We start from the raw sequence: 15,917 nt of genomic DNA, 5'->3' as shown, positions 1-15,917 counted from the left end.
AAAACCAAAAAAAAAAAAAGGAAGGAAGGAAGGAAAGGGGCACAGCGGTAGGGCATTTGCCTTACATGCAGCTGACGAAGTACGAACCTGGGTTCAAATCCCAGTGTCCCATATGGTCCCCCAAGCCAGGAGCAATTTCTGAACACATAGCCAGGAATAACTCCTGAGCATCACCAGGTGTGGCCCAAAAACCAAAAAAAAGAAGAAAAAAGAAATGGAAGGAGAGAGGGGAGGGGAGAATGAAGGGAGGAGGAAGGGATAGAGAAGGGAAAGGGAGAAAAAATGGAGGAAAAGGAGAGGGGAAGGGAACGGGGAGGAAAAGGGAAGTGAAAGAGTAGGGAAAGGAGAGGAAGGAGGAGATAGAAAAACGGGAAGAAGGGGAAGGGGAGAGGGTAAGAGAAGGGAAAAGGAAAGAAGGGGAAGTAAAGGGCAAGGAAAAAGGGAGAAATGGAAAAGAGATGGGAAAGGATAAGGTGGAAAAGGGGAAGGGGAAGGGGAAGAAAAAGGAAAAAGGGAAGGGAAAGGAAGGGGAAGAAGTGGAAGAGGAAAGAAAAGGCAAGGAGGGGCTGGAGAGATAGCATGGAGGTAAGGCGTTTGCCTTTCATGCAGGAGGTCATCTGTTTGAATCTCGGTGTCCCATATGGTCCCCCATGCCTGCCAGGAGCGATTTCTGAGCCTGGAGCCAGGAGTAACCCCTGAGCACAGCGGGGTGTGACCCAAAAACCACAAAAAAAGAAAAGGAGAGGAGAGGAAAATGAGAAGAGGAAAGAAGGGGAGGGGGAAGAAAGGGAAGGGAGAAGTTCAGAAAGAGAATGAAGAGTGAAAGGGGAGGGGAAAGAAACAAATTAAGATCATTGAGAGGAACAGGAAATTATGAAGTGAATGAGTTGACTGCTAATATTGCTATTTTTAGGATAATCATAGACTCCCTGATAAATCCTCTGATAAGCAGAATCTAAAAAAGGACAAAAAGCCAAAGAGACAGCTCAAGAGACTGAATAAATGTTTTGTAAGGGAGAGCAACCCAGTTGACACTATAGGATCCCCCAAGCTAGGGAGCAAGTCTGAGCAGAAACTGAGGAAGTCCCTGAGCACTACCAGGCAGGGCCCAAAAATAAGAGAAAGGGAAGAAGACAGTCAAGTAGCAAAGGCCTAGCCACCTTTAGCTTAGGCTCCATAGAGCTGAGACCAGAAGGACCACACCAAGTGATGCTGAGGGGCCTCCAGAGCAATACCTGGTGCTGCTGACCATGTGGCAAGGCATGCACCCTAGCTACTTTTGCTAAATGATTCCCAATCAGAAACCAGAAACACTTCCAAACTGCAAAGGCCATAAGGTAAAGCACTTAACTTTGCTTTAAAGTGGGGGTAAGGAACAGAATCACATTGAGAAACAAAAGTAACCCCTGAGAGCTGCCCAAAGTGATCCAAAAACAAAAATAAACAACAACAAAAAACATCAGGAACTGAAGATGAAGAGATAGCATAGCAGGCAGGATATGACTTCCATGTGGAAGAGTTTGATCATGAGCACACAGCCCTTTCTGTCAATTTCCTTAAATGTTAAAGGACTACTCCCGCTTCGAAATGTACAGAATAGCAGGGGCCAGAGATAGCACAGCGGTAGGGTGTCTGCCTTGCACACAATTGATCCAGGACAGAACACGGTGTTCGGCAGTTGGAATCCCAGCATCCCATATGGTCCCCAGTGCCCGCCAGGAGCTATTTCTGAGCACAGAACCAGGAGTGACCCCTGAGCGCAGCCAGGTGTGACCCAAAAACCAAAAATTAAAAAAAAAAATACAGAATAGCAGATTGGATCAGGAAACAAAACCCAGCTATCTGCTGCGTGCAGGAAACACATTTCAAATCTCAGGATAGACACAGGCTCAGAATGAAGGATATGAAAAACAATTATACACTGGGGGGAAAAAAAGAACTGGGATAGCCATATTTATATTAGACCAATAGCATTCAATCTCAGGAAAGTACTAAGAGACAAGGACTTGTAATCCGGGGAATAATAGACCAAAAAGTACAATTGATCAACATACACACCAAAAGTAGAGTCAGTAAAGTACATAAAGCTTTTGCTCACAAATCTAAAGAAACACATGGACGGAAACATGATGGTAGTGGGATATTACAACACGCTACTATTGCCACTGGCAGAATATTAGCAAAGACATAAAGAGCCCTAAATGAGAAACTAGAAGAGCTGGAACAAATGGATCTATACAGGGCCTTTCATCCTCAAAAGATGATTACATATTCTTCTAAAATGCACACAAAACAGTCTCTAGGACAGACCACATTTTAGGATAAAAGTCTAACTAAACATGAGAATTATACCAAACACCCTATCAAACCACAATGCCAGAGATCAAGATTGATTGTAAAAAGATGTGAAGAAAACCTAACACCTGGAGACTAAGCAACATGCTGCTCAACAACACTGGATCAAAGAGGAAATCATCAAAGAAATAAAGAAATTTCTTGAGACAAATAATAATGAAGAAACAAATTACCAAAATCTATGGGACACAGGAAAAGCAGTAATTAGGGGAAAACTCACAGCAATAAAGGCCTACATAAGGAAAGAAGAAAAAGACAAAATCAACTAAGAGGCATACCTTAAATATCTGGAAATCCAACAACAAAGAAACTCAAACATAAACAGAAAGGAATAATAAAAACCAGAGCAGAAATCAACAGTATAGAAACAAGGAAAACAAGGCAAAGAATTGTTCAAATCAGGACCTGGTTTGTTTTGTTTTGGTTTTTGGTTTGGGGGCCACATTCCCTGCTCTCAGGGGTTACTCCTGGTTTTTTTGTGCTCAGAAATCGCTCCTGCCAGGATGGAGGGACCATATGTAATGATGAGATGGACCAGGTCCATCCTGAGCTGGCCGTGTGCAAGGCAAACGCCCTACCACTGTGCTATTGCTCTGGCCAAAGACCTGTTTTTTTGAAAGAATAACAAGATAGACAAACCATTGGCAAAATTCACAAGGGAAGAAGGAAAAATGCTCAAATGAAACAAATCAGAAATGAAAGGGGTGAGATTACAATAAAACCCCAAGATATCCAGAAAAATGAATTCTAAGTGGATTCAAGACCTTGAGATTAAACTGAATCCATGGGGCCAGAGAGGTGGCACTAGGATGGACCATCGTACCCCAAAGTTGGGGGCGATTTCTGAGCGTATAGGTAATAGTAACCCCTGAGAGTCAAACAGGTGTGCCCCCCAAAATAAATAAATAAATAAACCTGAATCCATAAAGTTTATTGAGGAAAACATAGGTAGAACATGCCAAGACTTAGAACTCAAAGAAGTCTTCAATGATAGGATGTCAATGGCAAGGACTATAAACAAATCTGAGTAAGTGGGATTACATCAAATTAAAATGTTTCTGTAAGGCAAAAGAAATGCGGGCTTAAAGCAGAAGACAGCTAACTGTGGGAGTGAGAAAAAAAATTTTGCACTCAACATATCAGATAATGGTTTGATATCTAGGATATACAAAGTACTCACAAAGGTTAACTCCACAAAACCTAAAAATCCCATCAAAAACTGGGGAGAGTAGGGGCCGGAGAGATAGCATGGAGGTAAGGCGTTTGCTTTGCAGGCAGAAAGTTGGTGGTTCGAATCCGGCATCCTATATGGTCGTGTTGCCCCCACCCCACCCCGGCTCCCTGAGTGCCTGCCAGGTGTGACCAAAAAAAAAAAAAAACCAAACTGGGGAGAGTGAATAGACACTTTCCTGAGGAAGGCCAACAGGTGGCCAACATGCACATGAAAAAATGCTCATCATCACATATCATTATAGAAACCCAAATCAAGACCCAAATAAGATATCATCTTATACCAGGGAGGATGGCACATAACAAAAATACAGGGAACAATCTATGTGGTGAGAAGGAAACTCATTCACTGCTGAGGGGAATGCTACTGGATCCAACTCCTATGGAAAATGGATTGGAGAGTTCTCAGTAAACTTAAAATTGAGCTGCCATAGAACCCAGTAATTCCACTTTTGGATATCAATCCCCAGGACAAAAAGAAACTTCATCCAAAAGGATGTATGCACACCATTGCAGCACTCAGAAAATAGCTAAGACTAGGAATCAAACTAGACATCCAATAAGAGACAAGTGGATCATGAAGATGTGGTACAGATATACAATGGAATACTACAGAGCTGTAAGAAATGATGCAATCATGCAATTTGTAGCATTTATTGATAGCACTGGAAAATATTACGTTAAATATCATAAGCCAGGAGGATAAATACAAAATGATATCACTTACATGTGATACTTAGAATAATTGCATGAAGAAATGTGATGGTTTAAATGGGAGTTGTCTCCAACACCCTTGATCTCAAGAAGGAAATAAATTGAGTGGAGGGTAAGAAAAACAAATATGAAAGGATGGAAACCAGGTACCAAGTAGTTTCATTGGTGGTGTTAAAAGAGGACAACTAGGGCCCGGAGAGATAGCACAGCGGTGTTTGCCTTGCAAGCAGCCGTTCCAGGACCAAAAGGTGGTTGGTTCGAATCCCGGTGTCCCATATGGTCCCCCGTGCCTGCCAGGAGCTATTTCTGAGCAGACAGCCAGGAGTAACCCCTGAGCACCGCCGGGTGTGGCCCAAAAAACAAACAAAAAAAAAAACAAAACAAAAAAAAGAGGACAACTAAAGGGGCCGGAGAGATAGCATGAAGGTAGGGCATTTGCCTTGCATGCAGAAGGATGGTGGTTTGAATCCTGGCATCCTATATTGTCCCGTGAGCCTGCTAGGAGCAATTTCTGAGCATAAAGCCAGGAGTAACCCCTGAGCACTGCTGGGGGTTACCCAAAAACTGAAAAAAAAAAAAAAAGAAAAGAAAGAAAGAAAGAAAGAAAGAAAAAGGACAACTAAATACACAAGCCAAAGACAACAACAGTGGAATCAAGAGACCCAAAATTGAACAATCTAGTTAAAATGAGCCGGTTATACTAGCAGGATGGGAGAAAAGGAGATGGTATGGGATGCACTTAAGAGAATATTGGTGAAGAGAGAGGACACTGGTCGTGGGATTGGCCCAATTCTTTATATGTCTGAAATCCAACTATGAAGGACATTGTAAATCACAATGATTTCGGGCCAGAGTGGCAGCACAGAGGTAGGGCATTTGCCTTGCACTTGGCCGATCAGGGATGGACTCTGGTTTGATCCCTGACATCCCATATGGTCTACCAAGCCTCCCAGGAGTGAATTCTGAGCACATAGCCAGGAGTAAGCTCTGAGCACCGCTCAGAGCAAAAAAAGCAGAAAATGTAATTCTACCTTCAATAATCAAAATATTGCCTTAAAATATCAAAAAAATCTGAAAGTGGGGCTGGAGAGATGGCACAGTGGTAGGTTGTTTGCCTTGTACATAGCTGATTCAGGACAGACTGTGGTTCGAATTCCAGCATCCCATATGGTCCCCCATAGCTGCCAGGAGTGATTTCTGAGCACAGAGCCAGGAGTAACCCCTGAGTGCTTCCGAGTATGACTCAGAAACCAAATACATATATTTTTACATATTTATATATAAAAATATGAAAGTTTGCATCTGTGATATGGGCAGCAACTTATTTTTAGCCATCAGAAAAGTAATTAGGGGCCGGGAAGGTAGCACTAGAGGTAAGGTGTCTGCCTTGCAAGCGCTAGCGTAGGACGGACCCCAGTTCGATCCCCAGCGTCCCATATGGTCGCCCCAAGGCAGGGGTGATTTCTGAGCGCATAGCCAGGAGTAACCCCTGAGCGTCAAATGGTAATTGACATTTCTACCAAAGAGATACACCAAAATTTCCCTGGCCCCTACTTTTAAAGCAAGTTTTTACCTTTTATAACTACAGCTTGAGTTTTCAACCTAGAACCACAAAGTTTACTAACCATTTTTAAACAATGCCTTAATTATAGAACACTTTTTGATTTACAGTATTCTGTGCCGATTCGAAGCATCTTTTTTTCTTTTTTGGACAAAATAAATGTTCATCTTTTTCTTCCTTGTCTTTGAATCAGGAGAAAGTCTGCTTGGGTGATGAGGCCCTCCATTACCAAATAGAAATTTCTACTTAGCAATATGTTAGCAAGAAAGGGCACTTCCCCCTCCCATGGCTAATGATGGCTTATGTAGCTGAATGTGCTATGTACTGAAGCACCCACATAAACATTTGACTACCACAGCTGGCCCCTTCCTTTCCAAATATGTGCATTTATTTCCTGTATGTACAACTGACGGGTGACTGCAATAATAAATGAGCGGTCAGAAACAAATTATGCTTAACCTATTCCCAAACGCCTTCTGTTTTCCAAAGGAGTGAAGGAACCTTTGCCCAGAACTCTCGAATCTGGAAGAGCTGGAACGGGTAGGGCCGGGCTGTAGCTACTAATCTTATCAGGACACACTTTTCTAGTTCACTTTCAATTGCTTCTGTGCAATAAAATCAAGTGCTTATCCAATGGGGGAAAAAAAAAGATGCTTAAATAAAGATATTATCGAAGTACTTTTAAAACAACAGCCCTAAGAGAGAGGATGTTTGGTGGCAGTAAGGTTGCACTGGTAAAGGGGGGAATGTACTTTTTATGACTGAAACTCAACTACAAACATGTTTGTAACCATGGTGCTTAAATAAAGATATTAATTCAAGAAAAAAACCAGCCACAAAAACACCATATTCAGTAAACTGGAACTCCCTTTAATAAACAACACATCTAAGCAAGAATTTGTTCCATAGGGTCTTCCTTTCTAGTCCACTGAAACACTATGTAATGAGTTGCAGACTTAGTACAGGGCTTCAGACGTTTGCCCCTGGCAAGCAGTAAACCAACCTGGCACCGCGTCCACATAATGACTCCCAAGCACACCGCAGGGTGTGGCCCAAACGGCCCCCCTTTAAAAGAGTGTTTTAAATAAAGTAAAAATTGGTCAATTATTCTAAATCGGATCGGGGAGGGTTGAACATCTCCAAGTGCATCAGTCCTTGACCGATTTTATTTGCAGCACCACAAAATCGCCACAGTGGCTAGACGTCTCCTTTCAAGACAAGCAGAAGCGACATTTTTAGGAAGTGTTTGCTGCTTTAGTAGGAACTAGGAAAACCTTCATCTATAGGAAAGACACATTTCCTAAGATCAGGCTTTCAAGAGGAGAGGAAAGAGCAGGATAAAACCGACGGAACTGCTGGGGGGAAGGAGAAAAAAAAAAAAAAAAACACCTACAAGTCTCTTGACTCGGGGGCCTTCACTGCTGAACTTTAACAAACCTTTCTCTAGTCTAGACTCTTTTCTCGAGACTCCTCTCTCCTGAGCGCTGCAAGACCACCTAACATCGCCTTATTTCCAAACGAATCAATTGCACAAAATAAAAAAAGCTCCACGTCGATGTGGATATCTAAATAATTGCCCACTCTTTTTTATTTAAAAAAATACATTGCACTAAAAGAACGGCCATCCAGAATGCATGCAACTCCCATGCAGAACTCAATGTTCTCGCAGCAAACCTGGAGTCGCTTCCAGGACGGGATGTCAAAGGCAGGTTCGCTCCCAGGGATGCTGCACACATCCCTCCCTGGGGACGCGCAGAAAATGCAAGTAAAATAAATAAATCAGTAACTCCCCCGCAGCAAATCCCGACGCGACCTACCTGCACCTCACCACCACCTGGATGTTCTTCCCCTTCTCATCCTTCTTCTTCAGGGAGGACCCGGGCTGCGACGCCATGACGGCCCGCGACAGCCGAGTCCCGGCCGGGGCTGCGCGCAAGGGGGCCTGGTCGACGGGAGCGGAACCAGGAGTCCGTGCAGCTTCGAGTCCCGCGTCTCCGCCGCGGGCGGTACCTGGCTGAAGGTTTTGCTTCCACACTAGACCCGCGCCGCCGAATCCCGCTTCCGGGCCCGGAGGCTGAGTGCGGAACCCACCGAGCCACAACGATTCGGCGCCTTAATTTTGAAAAAAGGAGCCCAGACGCTCAGCCAATGGCGGCGCGGCGGCGCGGGGCATGATGGGCGCGCGACGTCATCAGACCCCGCCCTGGGCGTAGCCTGCGCGGTCCCGCATCCGCGTCGTCGGGTGGTGACGTTGCTCGGTGGGCGTGTCTAGAGTCCACATTGCCTCCTCCTCTAGGGTCCCGAGATAGCGCAGCGGGAGGGCGTTTGTTTTGCATGCAGGAGCTCTGGGGTTCGAGTCCCGGTGTCCCATATGGTCCCCCGAGCCTGCCAGGAGTGATTTCTGAGCCTAGAGCCAGGAGGAATCCCTGAGTGCTGTGACCCAAAAATCAAATGCTATGTGAGTAGGGGAGAGAGTGCAGAAATTGAGTCCCTGGCACCGCATAAGGTCCCTGAGCACCATTAGGAGTGATCCTTGAGCACTGCCAAAAACAGGTTTTAATAAAACAAAACAAGAACCGGAGAGATAGCACAACAAGCTGACCTCGCACACAGCCCACCCCGATTCCTTGTTTGATTTCCAGAATCCCATACGGAGACCACCACCCACCCAGATTACCTGGTGCGATTCCAAAATGCAGAGTCAGAATTAACACTTGACCGCCGCTGGCTGTGGCCCCAAAACAAAAACCACCACTAACAAAAATAAGCCTATAGGGGCTGGAGTGAGAGCACAGGGGTAGGGAGATGGCCTTGCACGCGACTGACCCAGGACAGACTTGGTTGGGTTCAATCCCGGGGGTCCTATATGGTTCCCGAAGCCAGGACCACTTTCTGAGCACATAGTCAGGAGTAACCCCTGAGCATCACTGGTGTGGCCCAAAAACTAAACAAAACAAAACAAAACAAAACAAAAAAGACTATTAAAGAAATAAGGCTACTATAGATACTAAGTCGTGATGACAAATTTGGATTTCATTTTCAGAACTCTGAATTTAACCTTTAGTTGATAATAAGACTTTTTGTTTCTTTGCTTATCTTTGAGCCACACCTCCTTCATTGGTTTCTATTTTTTTCTCTTTTTTTGGAGGGGAGGGGTTATGGCAGCAGTGCTCAGAGCTTGCTCTGGCTCTACAAGCAGGGATCATCCCTGGCAGGCTCCTGGTGGTACCTGCAAAGAATGCAACCCGGTCAGACTCCTTAAAGGCAAGGACCTTAGCTGCTGTAGTCTGGCTCTGGCTCCTCTTTCCGTTTTCTTGGGAAGGGGACGGGGGGGGGGGGGGGGGGGAAACGGGGGGGGGCGGGATACTCATGGGTTGTTCCTGGTGGATTTGGATGACTATGACCATGTGCAATGCCGATGATAAAATCCAAATCACCTACGTGTAAGGCAAATGCCCTACCTGTTGTACTATCACACTGGCCCCCTTCTTCCTTCTATAAGGAAGAGTATTAGAGGGGAACATACCCAGCTGGGCTAAGGATCCAATCAGACTTTATCTGACCTCCTATGAATTAAACACCTAAACACCTAAACTCATATTATCTCTTTGGCCCACATAATCTTCCTTAGCTGGAGATATGATGATGACCAGAAACTTGAATTCTTGCATCCTACTCTGATTCACCTTGCGTCCTTACAGGTAACTTACTTCAAATGGGGAAAAGAAAACTGGTAGCCTCAGAGTCTGCTTACCTCTTAAAGTGCCTTGGGAGGTTCAGGACTGCTGGTCTGCCATAAGCACCTGCAAGGCACAAACCTTATACTCACCAGCTTCAAACAGCAGTGAGCAAATTGCAGGTGAGTCACACTTGTTCTATTGAGCATGAGAAATGACCCATGCCACCTGATATTTTTAATTCTTTTCGTTTTTTTCTGAGGATGGGGGCAAAACCACCACTACATGTGCTCCCTATGCCTTGCCAGCACATAGCCCTAAGTATAGCCAGGTGTACTCCTTCAGCTTTTTTGAGAAAGAAAAAAAGGAAAAAAGGGGAGCAGGATCAGAGAAATAGTAGAATGAGCAGGGCTTAGAATAGATTAAAGAGGAATGTATTTCCTCTGCACTTTTTCTCAAGAGAATTGCTCCACCTTGAACCAGGATGGCACTACTGCTACAAACCTAGAAGGTAGGCCAATCAGAAAACAGCATAAAACAGAGAAATTTTGAATATTATTTGAATTAGTAGAAAATTTACCAAGGGGCTATTCTAGAAGGTAAAGGAAATGTTAGGAAAAGTACAAGAAAAACTAATCAAACAGGGTAGCTATTAATTACAGAACAGACAAAAAGGAGAAAAATCTTGCTAGACAAAATGCCCAGCTAAGAATAGGCATGAGAGGCTAAATATAGATTGTTATTTGTGATTCAGCTTTTAAGTACATACTTCCTGTACTTGGTGGCTGGCTTCAATCCCAGGGTCTGCCACTTTCTATATATTATTCTACTAGGTGGAAAAATTAGAATCTTCACAAACTGCTATTAGGAATGAAAATGGAGCAATAACTTTACAGAGAACTCTGGAATTTCCTAATAACTTTGAACACAGGGCTGGGGAAATGACTCAAAGGGCTAGAATACATGCATGCCTGGAAGCATAGAATTCTTTTTTTTTTATTGTAAGAATTTATTCAAGAGACAAAATTGATTAACATATTGAGGTGAACTAGCATAACATAATATAGTAACATAACATAACATATAATGAATATAATATAATAATACATGTAAGTGAAAGACCATTTCTGATTAAAACACATTTTTTATCATAATGGCTTACATATCTTCCACAGTAGTATTTTAGGTACGTATTAACATTGAATCAGGGTAATACTCATCACCAAATATGTCCTCCCCCCATCCCAGTTCCCTTTCTGCAACCCATATCCCCCACCATCACCCCCCCTCAGGCTGCTAGAGTAGGTGGTCCCCTCTTTGTCTAGCTTACTATTAGTGATCATATATCTGTTTGGTCCTGTTACCCTCCCTTGTTTCCCCCTCTATTTAAGAGGTGGAGCTAGATAAATCGAGTTATGTGGTTTTGTTTGAAGGAAAGAAAAAATAGATTAGGGTACAAAATAAGAAAAGAAAAAAAAAAGAAGTCAAATATGCTGAAAATGGGCGGAGTCCTTCTAGAGGCTTTCAACCTCAGTTTGAGAGAGGATGTGAAAAAGGTAATTGAAACACCACAACAATACAGAAAGAAATATCAAATTAAATATCCAGTGAGCACTACAGCAATAAAGACAAGCACCACTCAATAGTTTCGGTTCTGAAATCAAATCATGCTGGAGTGCAAAAAGAAAGAGAAAGATAAGATAAAATAAAATAAAATAATATTGGAGACATCAACTTCAATCTCTACACCAAAATAAAGATGTCAAAAAAAATCGATCAATCGATAAATAAATATGTGGAAAAATGATTGTTTTGTGCTTTTTTTTCCCCTTTTCTTTTTCCCCCTGTATAAGCACAGTAACTATTGGGGATATTGTAGAGGGAAGCATAGAATTCTTTTTTGATCCCTGGTACTGAATGGCCTCTTGAGCATAGCCAGATGTAGTTCTGTACTACTGAGGATGCCAAAAATAACCAATAAAACTATTTTTATCGTCACCACATTGGGGCAGAAATGGTACAAGTAAGGTGCTTGTCTAGCATGTTGCTGACCCCAGTTTGATTCCCAGAACAGCCTATGGGTACCCAATACTTCAAGGAGTGATTGCTAAGTAAAGAACCAAAAGTAAGTCCTGAAAATCATCAGCTGTAACTCTAAAACTAGAAACAAAAAGAAAAACCAGGGGCCGGAGAGATAGCATGGAGGTAAAGCGTTTGCCTTTCATGCAGGAGGTCATCGGTTCGAATCCCGGCGTCCCATATGGTCCCCCGTGCCTGCCAGGAGCAATTTCTGAGCCTGGAGCCAGGAATAACCCCTGAGCACTGCCTGGTGTGACCCAAAAAACAAAAAAAAAAAAAACAAAAAAAAAAAAAACCAATAAACATAGTTACTACATTTTCCAGAAATTCTACACTGAACACCACCAGATATGCCCAAAAAAAAACAAACAGAATTGATTAGGTTCTGTTATTGTATTCTGTGGGCAGGTCTGCCAAGAAAACAAAGCAATATGTTTGCACATATAAACAGGATAAAACACATCCATGAATGGTTCACAAACTAAAAAGCAAACCACAGATATCTATATAGAGAATTCCCTGGTTAGTGGGTTAATTATTAATTTTTTGGGGGCTTTTTTTTTTTTTGGCCACACCCGCAGTGCTCAGGGATTACTCCTGGTTCCACACTCAGAAATCACTCCTTCAGGCTCAGGGGACCATATGGGATGTCGGAAATCGAACCCAGGTTCATCCTGGGTCTGCAGCATACAAGGCAAACGCCTAACTGCTCTACTATCTCTCTGGCCCCAATTGTTAGTTTTTTTTTGGGCCACATGCATTGACGCTCAGGAGTTACTCCTGGCTATGTGCTCAGAAATCACTCCTGGCTTGGGGGACCATGTGGGACGCTGAGGAGTCGAATCGTGGACCGTCCCAGGCTAGCACAGGCAAGGCAGGCACCTTACCGCTTGCGCTACCTCTCTGGCCCCCAATATTTTTCCCAATTTTTAATATTTTTATTATATTCAACCTTCAATATCAAAGATTAGTTGCCAAGGAACCAATGGCAAGAAAAGATTTCCAATTCTCTGATCTCTCTCCGAGTCCAGAATATAATAAACTCTTACCTCTTCCAGATTTTTTGTTTGTTTTTTGTTTTTGGGTCACACCTGGCAACGCTCAGGGCTTACTCCTGGCTCTGTGCTCAAAAATCGCTCCTGGTAGACTCACAGGACCCTATGGGATGCCAGGATTCGAACTACCATCTATCCTGAATCAGCTGCATGCAAGGCAAATGCCCTACTACTCCGCTGTGCTATCTCTCTGGCTCTCCCAGATTCTTGAGATAAATGTTTCCATTGTCTGGAGCTTTTCCCTCTCCTGTCTGTATAACTGACACCTTATCAAGTCACAACACAGATATCACTTTCTCAGAAAAACTGTCCACTGTGCTAAAGGGATATTGTAGCATGTCCGGCATTTGCTTTGCTTATGGCCAACCTGGGTTCGATCCTTGGCATACCATGTAGTCCCAACCTTGCCAGGAGTAATTTCTGATTGCAGAGCCAAGAGTAACCCCTGAGGACCACTAGTTGTGGCCCAAAACCGAAGAAAGAAAAAGAAAAATATGGTCTCCAACCATGTAGCTCCTTAATTTTGTCATAAAACTCAAGTATCTTTCTCTGCACAGTCAGAAAAGACACTGATTTTTCTCTCCACGTTTTCCCCTTTCTTAGCCTCTTATCAGGACACTTTCTTAGAGATCAAAGACACCCAGGAGCATGAAGGAACATCCAAATAAAATGCATAGAGAAAACATATTCATTGGCTGGAGTACAGTGGTTAAGGTGTTTGCCTTGCATGTAACTGACCCGAGTCCATCCCTGGGAGCCTATATGGTTCTGACCCTAGCCTGCCAGAAGTGATCCCTGAGTGCAAAGCCAAGAATAAGCCTCAGTATCACCACCCCTGCCCCAAGTAAAATTCACAATACAGACCAGGCAAAGAAAGGGCCTATGTTGAGGTGTATATGGGATATATTTACTGTACCTCCTCTTTCTATACAGTCAGTGTAAAGAACGCAGCCTATTGTAAAAATTGGGAGGCCTGGGCCCAGAGAGATAGCGCAGCGGTGTTTGCCTTGCAAGCAGCCGATCCAAGGACCAAAGGTGGTTGGTTCGAATCCCGGTGTCCCATATGGTCCCCCGTGCCTGCCAGGAGCTATTTCTGAGCAGACAGCCAGGAGTAACCCCTGAGCACTGCCGGGTGTGCCCCAAAAACCAAAAAAAAAAAAAAAAAAAAAATTGGGAGGCCTTTTCTTTTTTTGATTTTAATATATATATTATATTTAATATATATTTAGTATATAAATACTAAATATAAAAATTTAATATATATATATATATATCCTTCACCAGTGCAACATTCCCATGACCAATATCCCGAGTCCTTCCTCCCCACCCCACACTGGCCTGTACTCCACAGGCTTTCTACTTCCCTCAATCAGGCACATTTTGTTACAATAGTTCTCAGTGTAATTATTTCTGTGACTGCACTAAACGATCCCTGTGGTGAGCTTCATGTCAGGAGCTGGACTCTCCAGTCCTCCTCTATTTTGTCTCTGAGAATCATTACACAAATATTTTTCATTTTTCTCAAAACCCATAGATGAGTGAGACCATTCTGTGTTTATCTCTCTCCCTCTGACTTATTTCACTCAGCATAATAGATTTCACATACATCATGTATAGGAAAATTTCATGACTTCATCTCTTCTGATGGCTGCATAATATTCCATTGTGTATATGTACTATAGTTTCTTTAACCATTCATCTATTGAGGGGCATCTAGATAATACAATGAAAGCATCATATTCAATGTTTGGCATTTAAAAACTAGGTTCAGACAGAAAGCCCTGAAAAAATCCTAACAAAACAATATTTTAAGGGAAAACAGTGCTTGCCCTCAGACTTTCAAACTAGTTAAGAACTGCTGACTGGTAGGGTGTTTGCCTTGCATGCAGCGGATCTAGGACGGACTGACCATGTATGATTCGAATCCCGGCATCACATATGGTCCCCGAGCCTGCCAGGAGCGATTTCTGAGCGCAGAGCCAGGAGTATCCCCTGAAAGCCCCTGGGTGTGACCCGAAAACCAAACCAAACCAAAGCAAACAAACAAACAAACAAAAAAAAAAAAAAAAACAAGGGGCCAGAGAGATAGCATGGAGGTAAAGCGCCTAGCATGCAGAAGGACGGTGGTTCGAATCCCGACATCCCATATGATCCCCCAAGCCTGCCAGGAGAAATTTCTGAGCGTAGAGCCAGGAGTAACTTCTGAGTGCTGCCGGGTGTGACCCAAAAACAAAACAAAACAAAACAAAATCTTACATGGGAGAAGCTAAATAGCAAGAAAACTACCATAGTAACTCTACTATTACTACTATTATTCTCATTCTTCATTTTGGAAACTTGCCCATTTGGGCTCAGGGAACTCTATCTTAGGAATTTAATATTCTTCTTCTTCTTCTTCCTCCTCCTCCTCCTTCTTCTTCCTTCTTCTTTCTTCTCCCTTCTTCTTTCTTCTTCTTCCTTCTTCTTCTCTTTTCTTCTTCTTCTTCTTCTTCTTCTTCTTCTTCTTCTTCTTCTTCTTCTTCTTCTTCTTCTTCTTCTTCTTCTTCTTCTTCTTCTTTCTTTCTTTCTTTCTTTCTTTCTTTCTTTCTTTTGTTTTGGAACTATACCCAGTTGGGCTCACTACAGATGTTGTTCAGGGGACCACGCAGTGCTGTGCTCAAATCTAAGTCTTACACATGCAAACTATATATTCTATTCCTGATTCACATCTTTGACTCATAACTTATAGATTTTTTTATTTGTTTGTTTTTGGGACACACCTGGCTGTGCTCAAGAATGACTCCTGGATGCTGTAGACATGTTGCGTCTCAGCAATTCTCGTGGGTCATAGTACTTTCACGAGAGGAAAATGGGTACATGAGCAAATGAATATGAAATATGAAATAATTGAGACCACACAAAGTATGGGGACTCACGTCTAAGAGACAAGAGACAAACTTTACTTTTCAGCTGATGACATTTTAAGCACAACTCTTGTATGCAAGGTATTTTCAGGGGAACAAAGGGCAGAGGATCTTTAGGAGGGACAACACAATGGTACCGGATCCTAGAATGTACATATCTATAAAGAACTAGCTGAGACAGGTGAAAAGAAATCCTTAGCAGAAAAGGAGGAAGTTCTAGTTTAGAAAGAAGGTGTTCTGGTTTTGCAAGAAGCTCCTAATCACAAGAGAAGAAAAACTGCTATTTAAGTTTGTAGCTTGCTGGAAAGTAGAATTCAAGAAAGGCAGAAGCTATTGTTTACCA

The 15,917-nt window shown here is 42.9% G+C and overlaps 1 protein-coding gene and 1 non-coding gene across 2 annotated transcripts in view; both read right to left on the bottom strand.

Moving 5' to 3' along the window:
- Positions 1-7,754, bottom strand: part of KIF11 (kinesin family member 11) — a 68,873-nt gene extending 61,119 nt beyond the window's left edge. The window contains exon 1 of the mRNA XM_049790828.1: positions 7,678-7,754. Coding sequence (XP_049646785.1) covers positions 7,678-7,754 — 77 coding nt within the window. The remainder of the gene's footprint in view (positions 1-7,677) is intronic.
- A 5,757-nt stretch (positions 7,755-13,511) lies between these two features.
- On the bottom strand, positions 13,512-13,645 carry LOC125995639 (small nucleolar RNA SNORA51). Its single transcript, XR_007491132.1, has one exon. It is a non-coding gene; the product is annotated as a small nucleolar RNA SNORA51 (small nucleolar RNA).
- Positions 13,646-15,917: the final 2,272 nt, after the last annotated feature.

This window comes from Suncus etruscus, chromosome 17, assembly GCF_024139225.1.
Source record: "Suncus etruscus isolate mSunEtr1 chromosome 17, mSunEtr1.pri.cur, whole genome shotgun sequence".
In the NCBI taxonomy this organism is placed as follows: domain Eukaryota; kingdom Metazoa; phylum Chordata; class Mammalia; order Eulipotyphla; family Soricidae; genus Suncus; species Suncus etruscus.
This window is presented reverse-complemented; position numbering and strand designations above follow the sequence as displayed.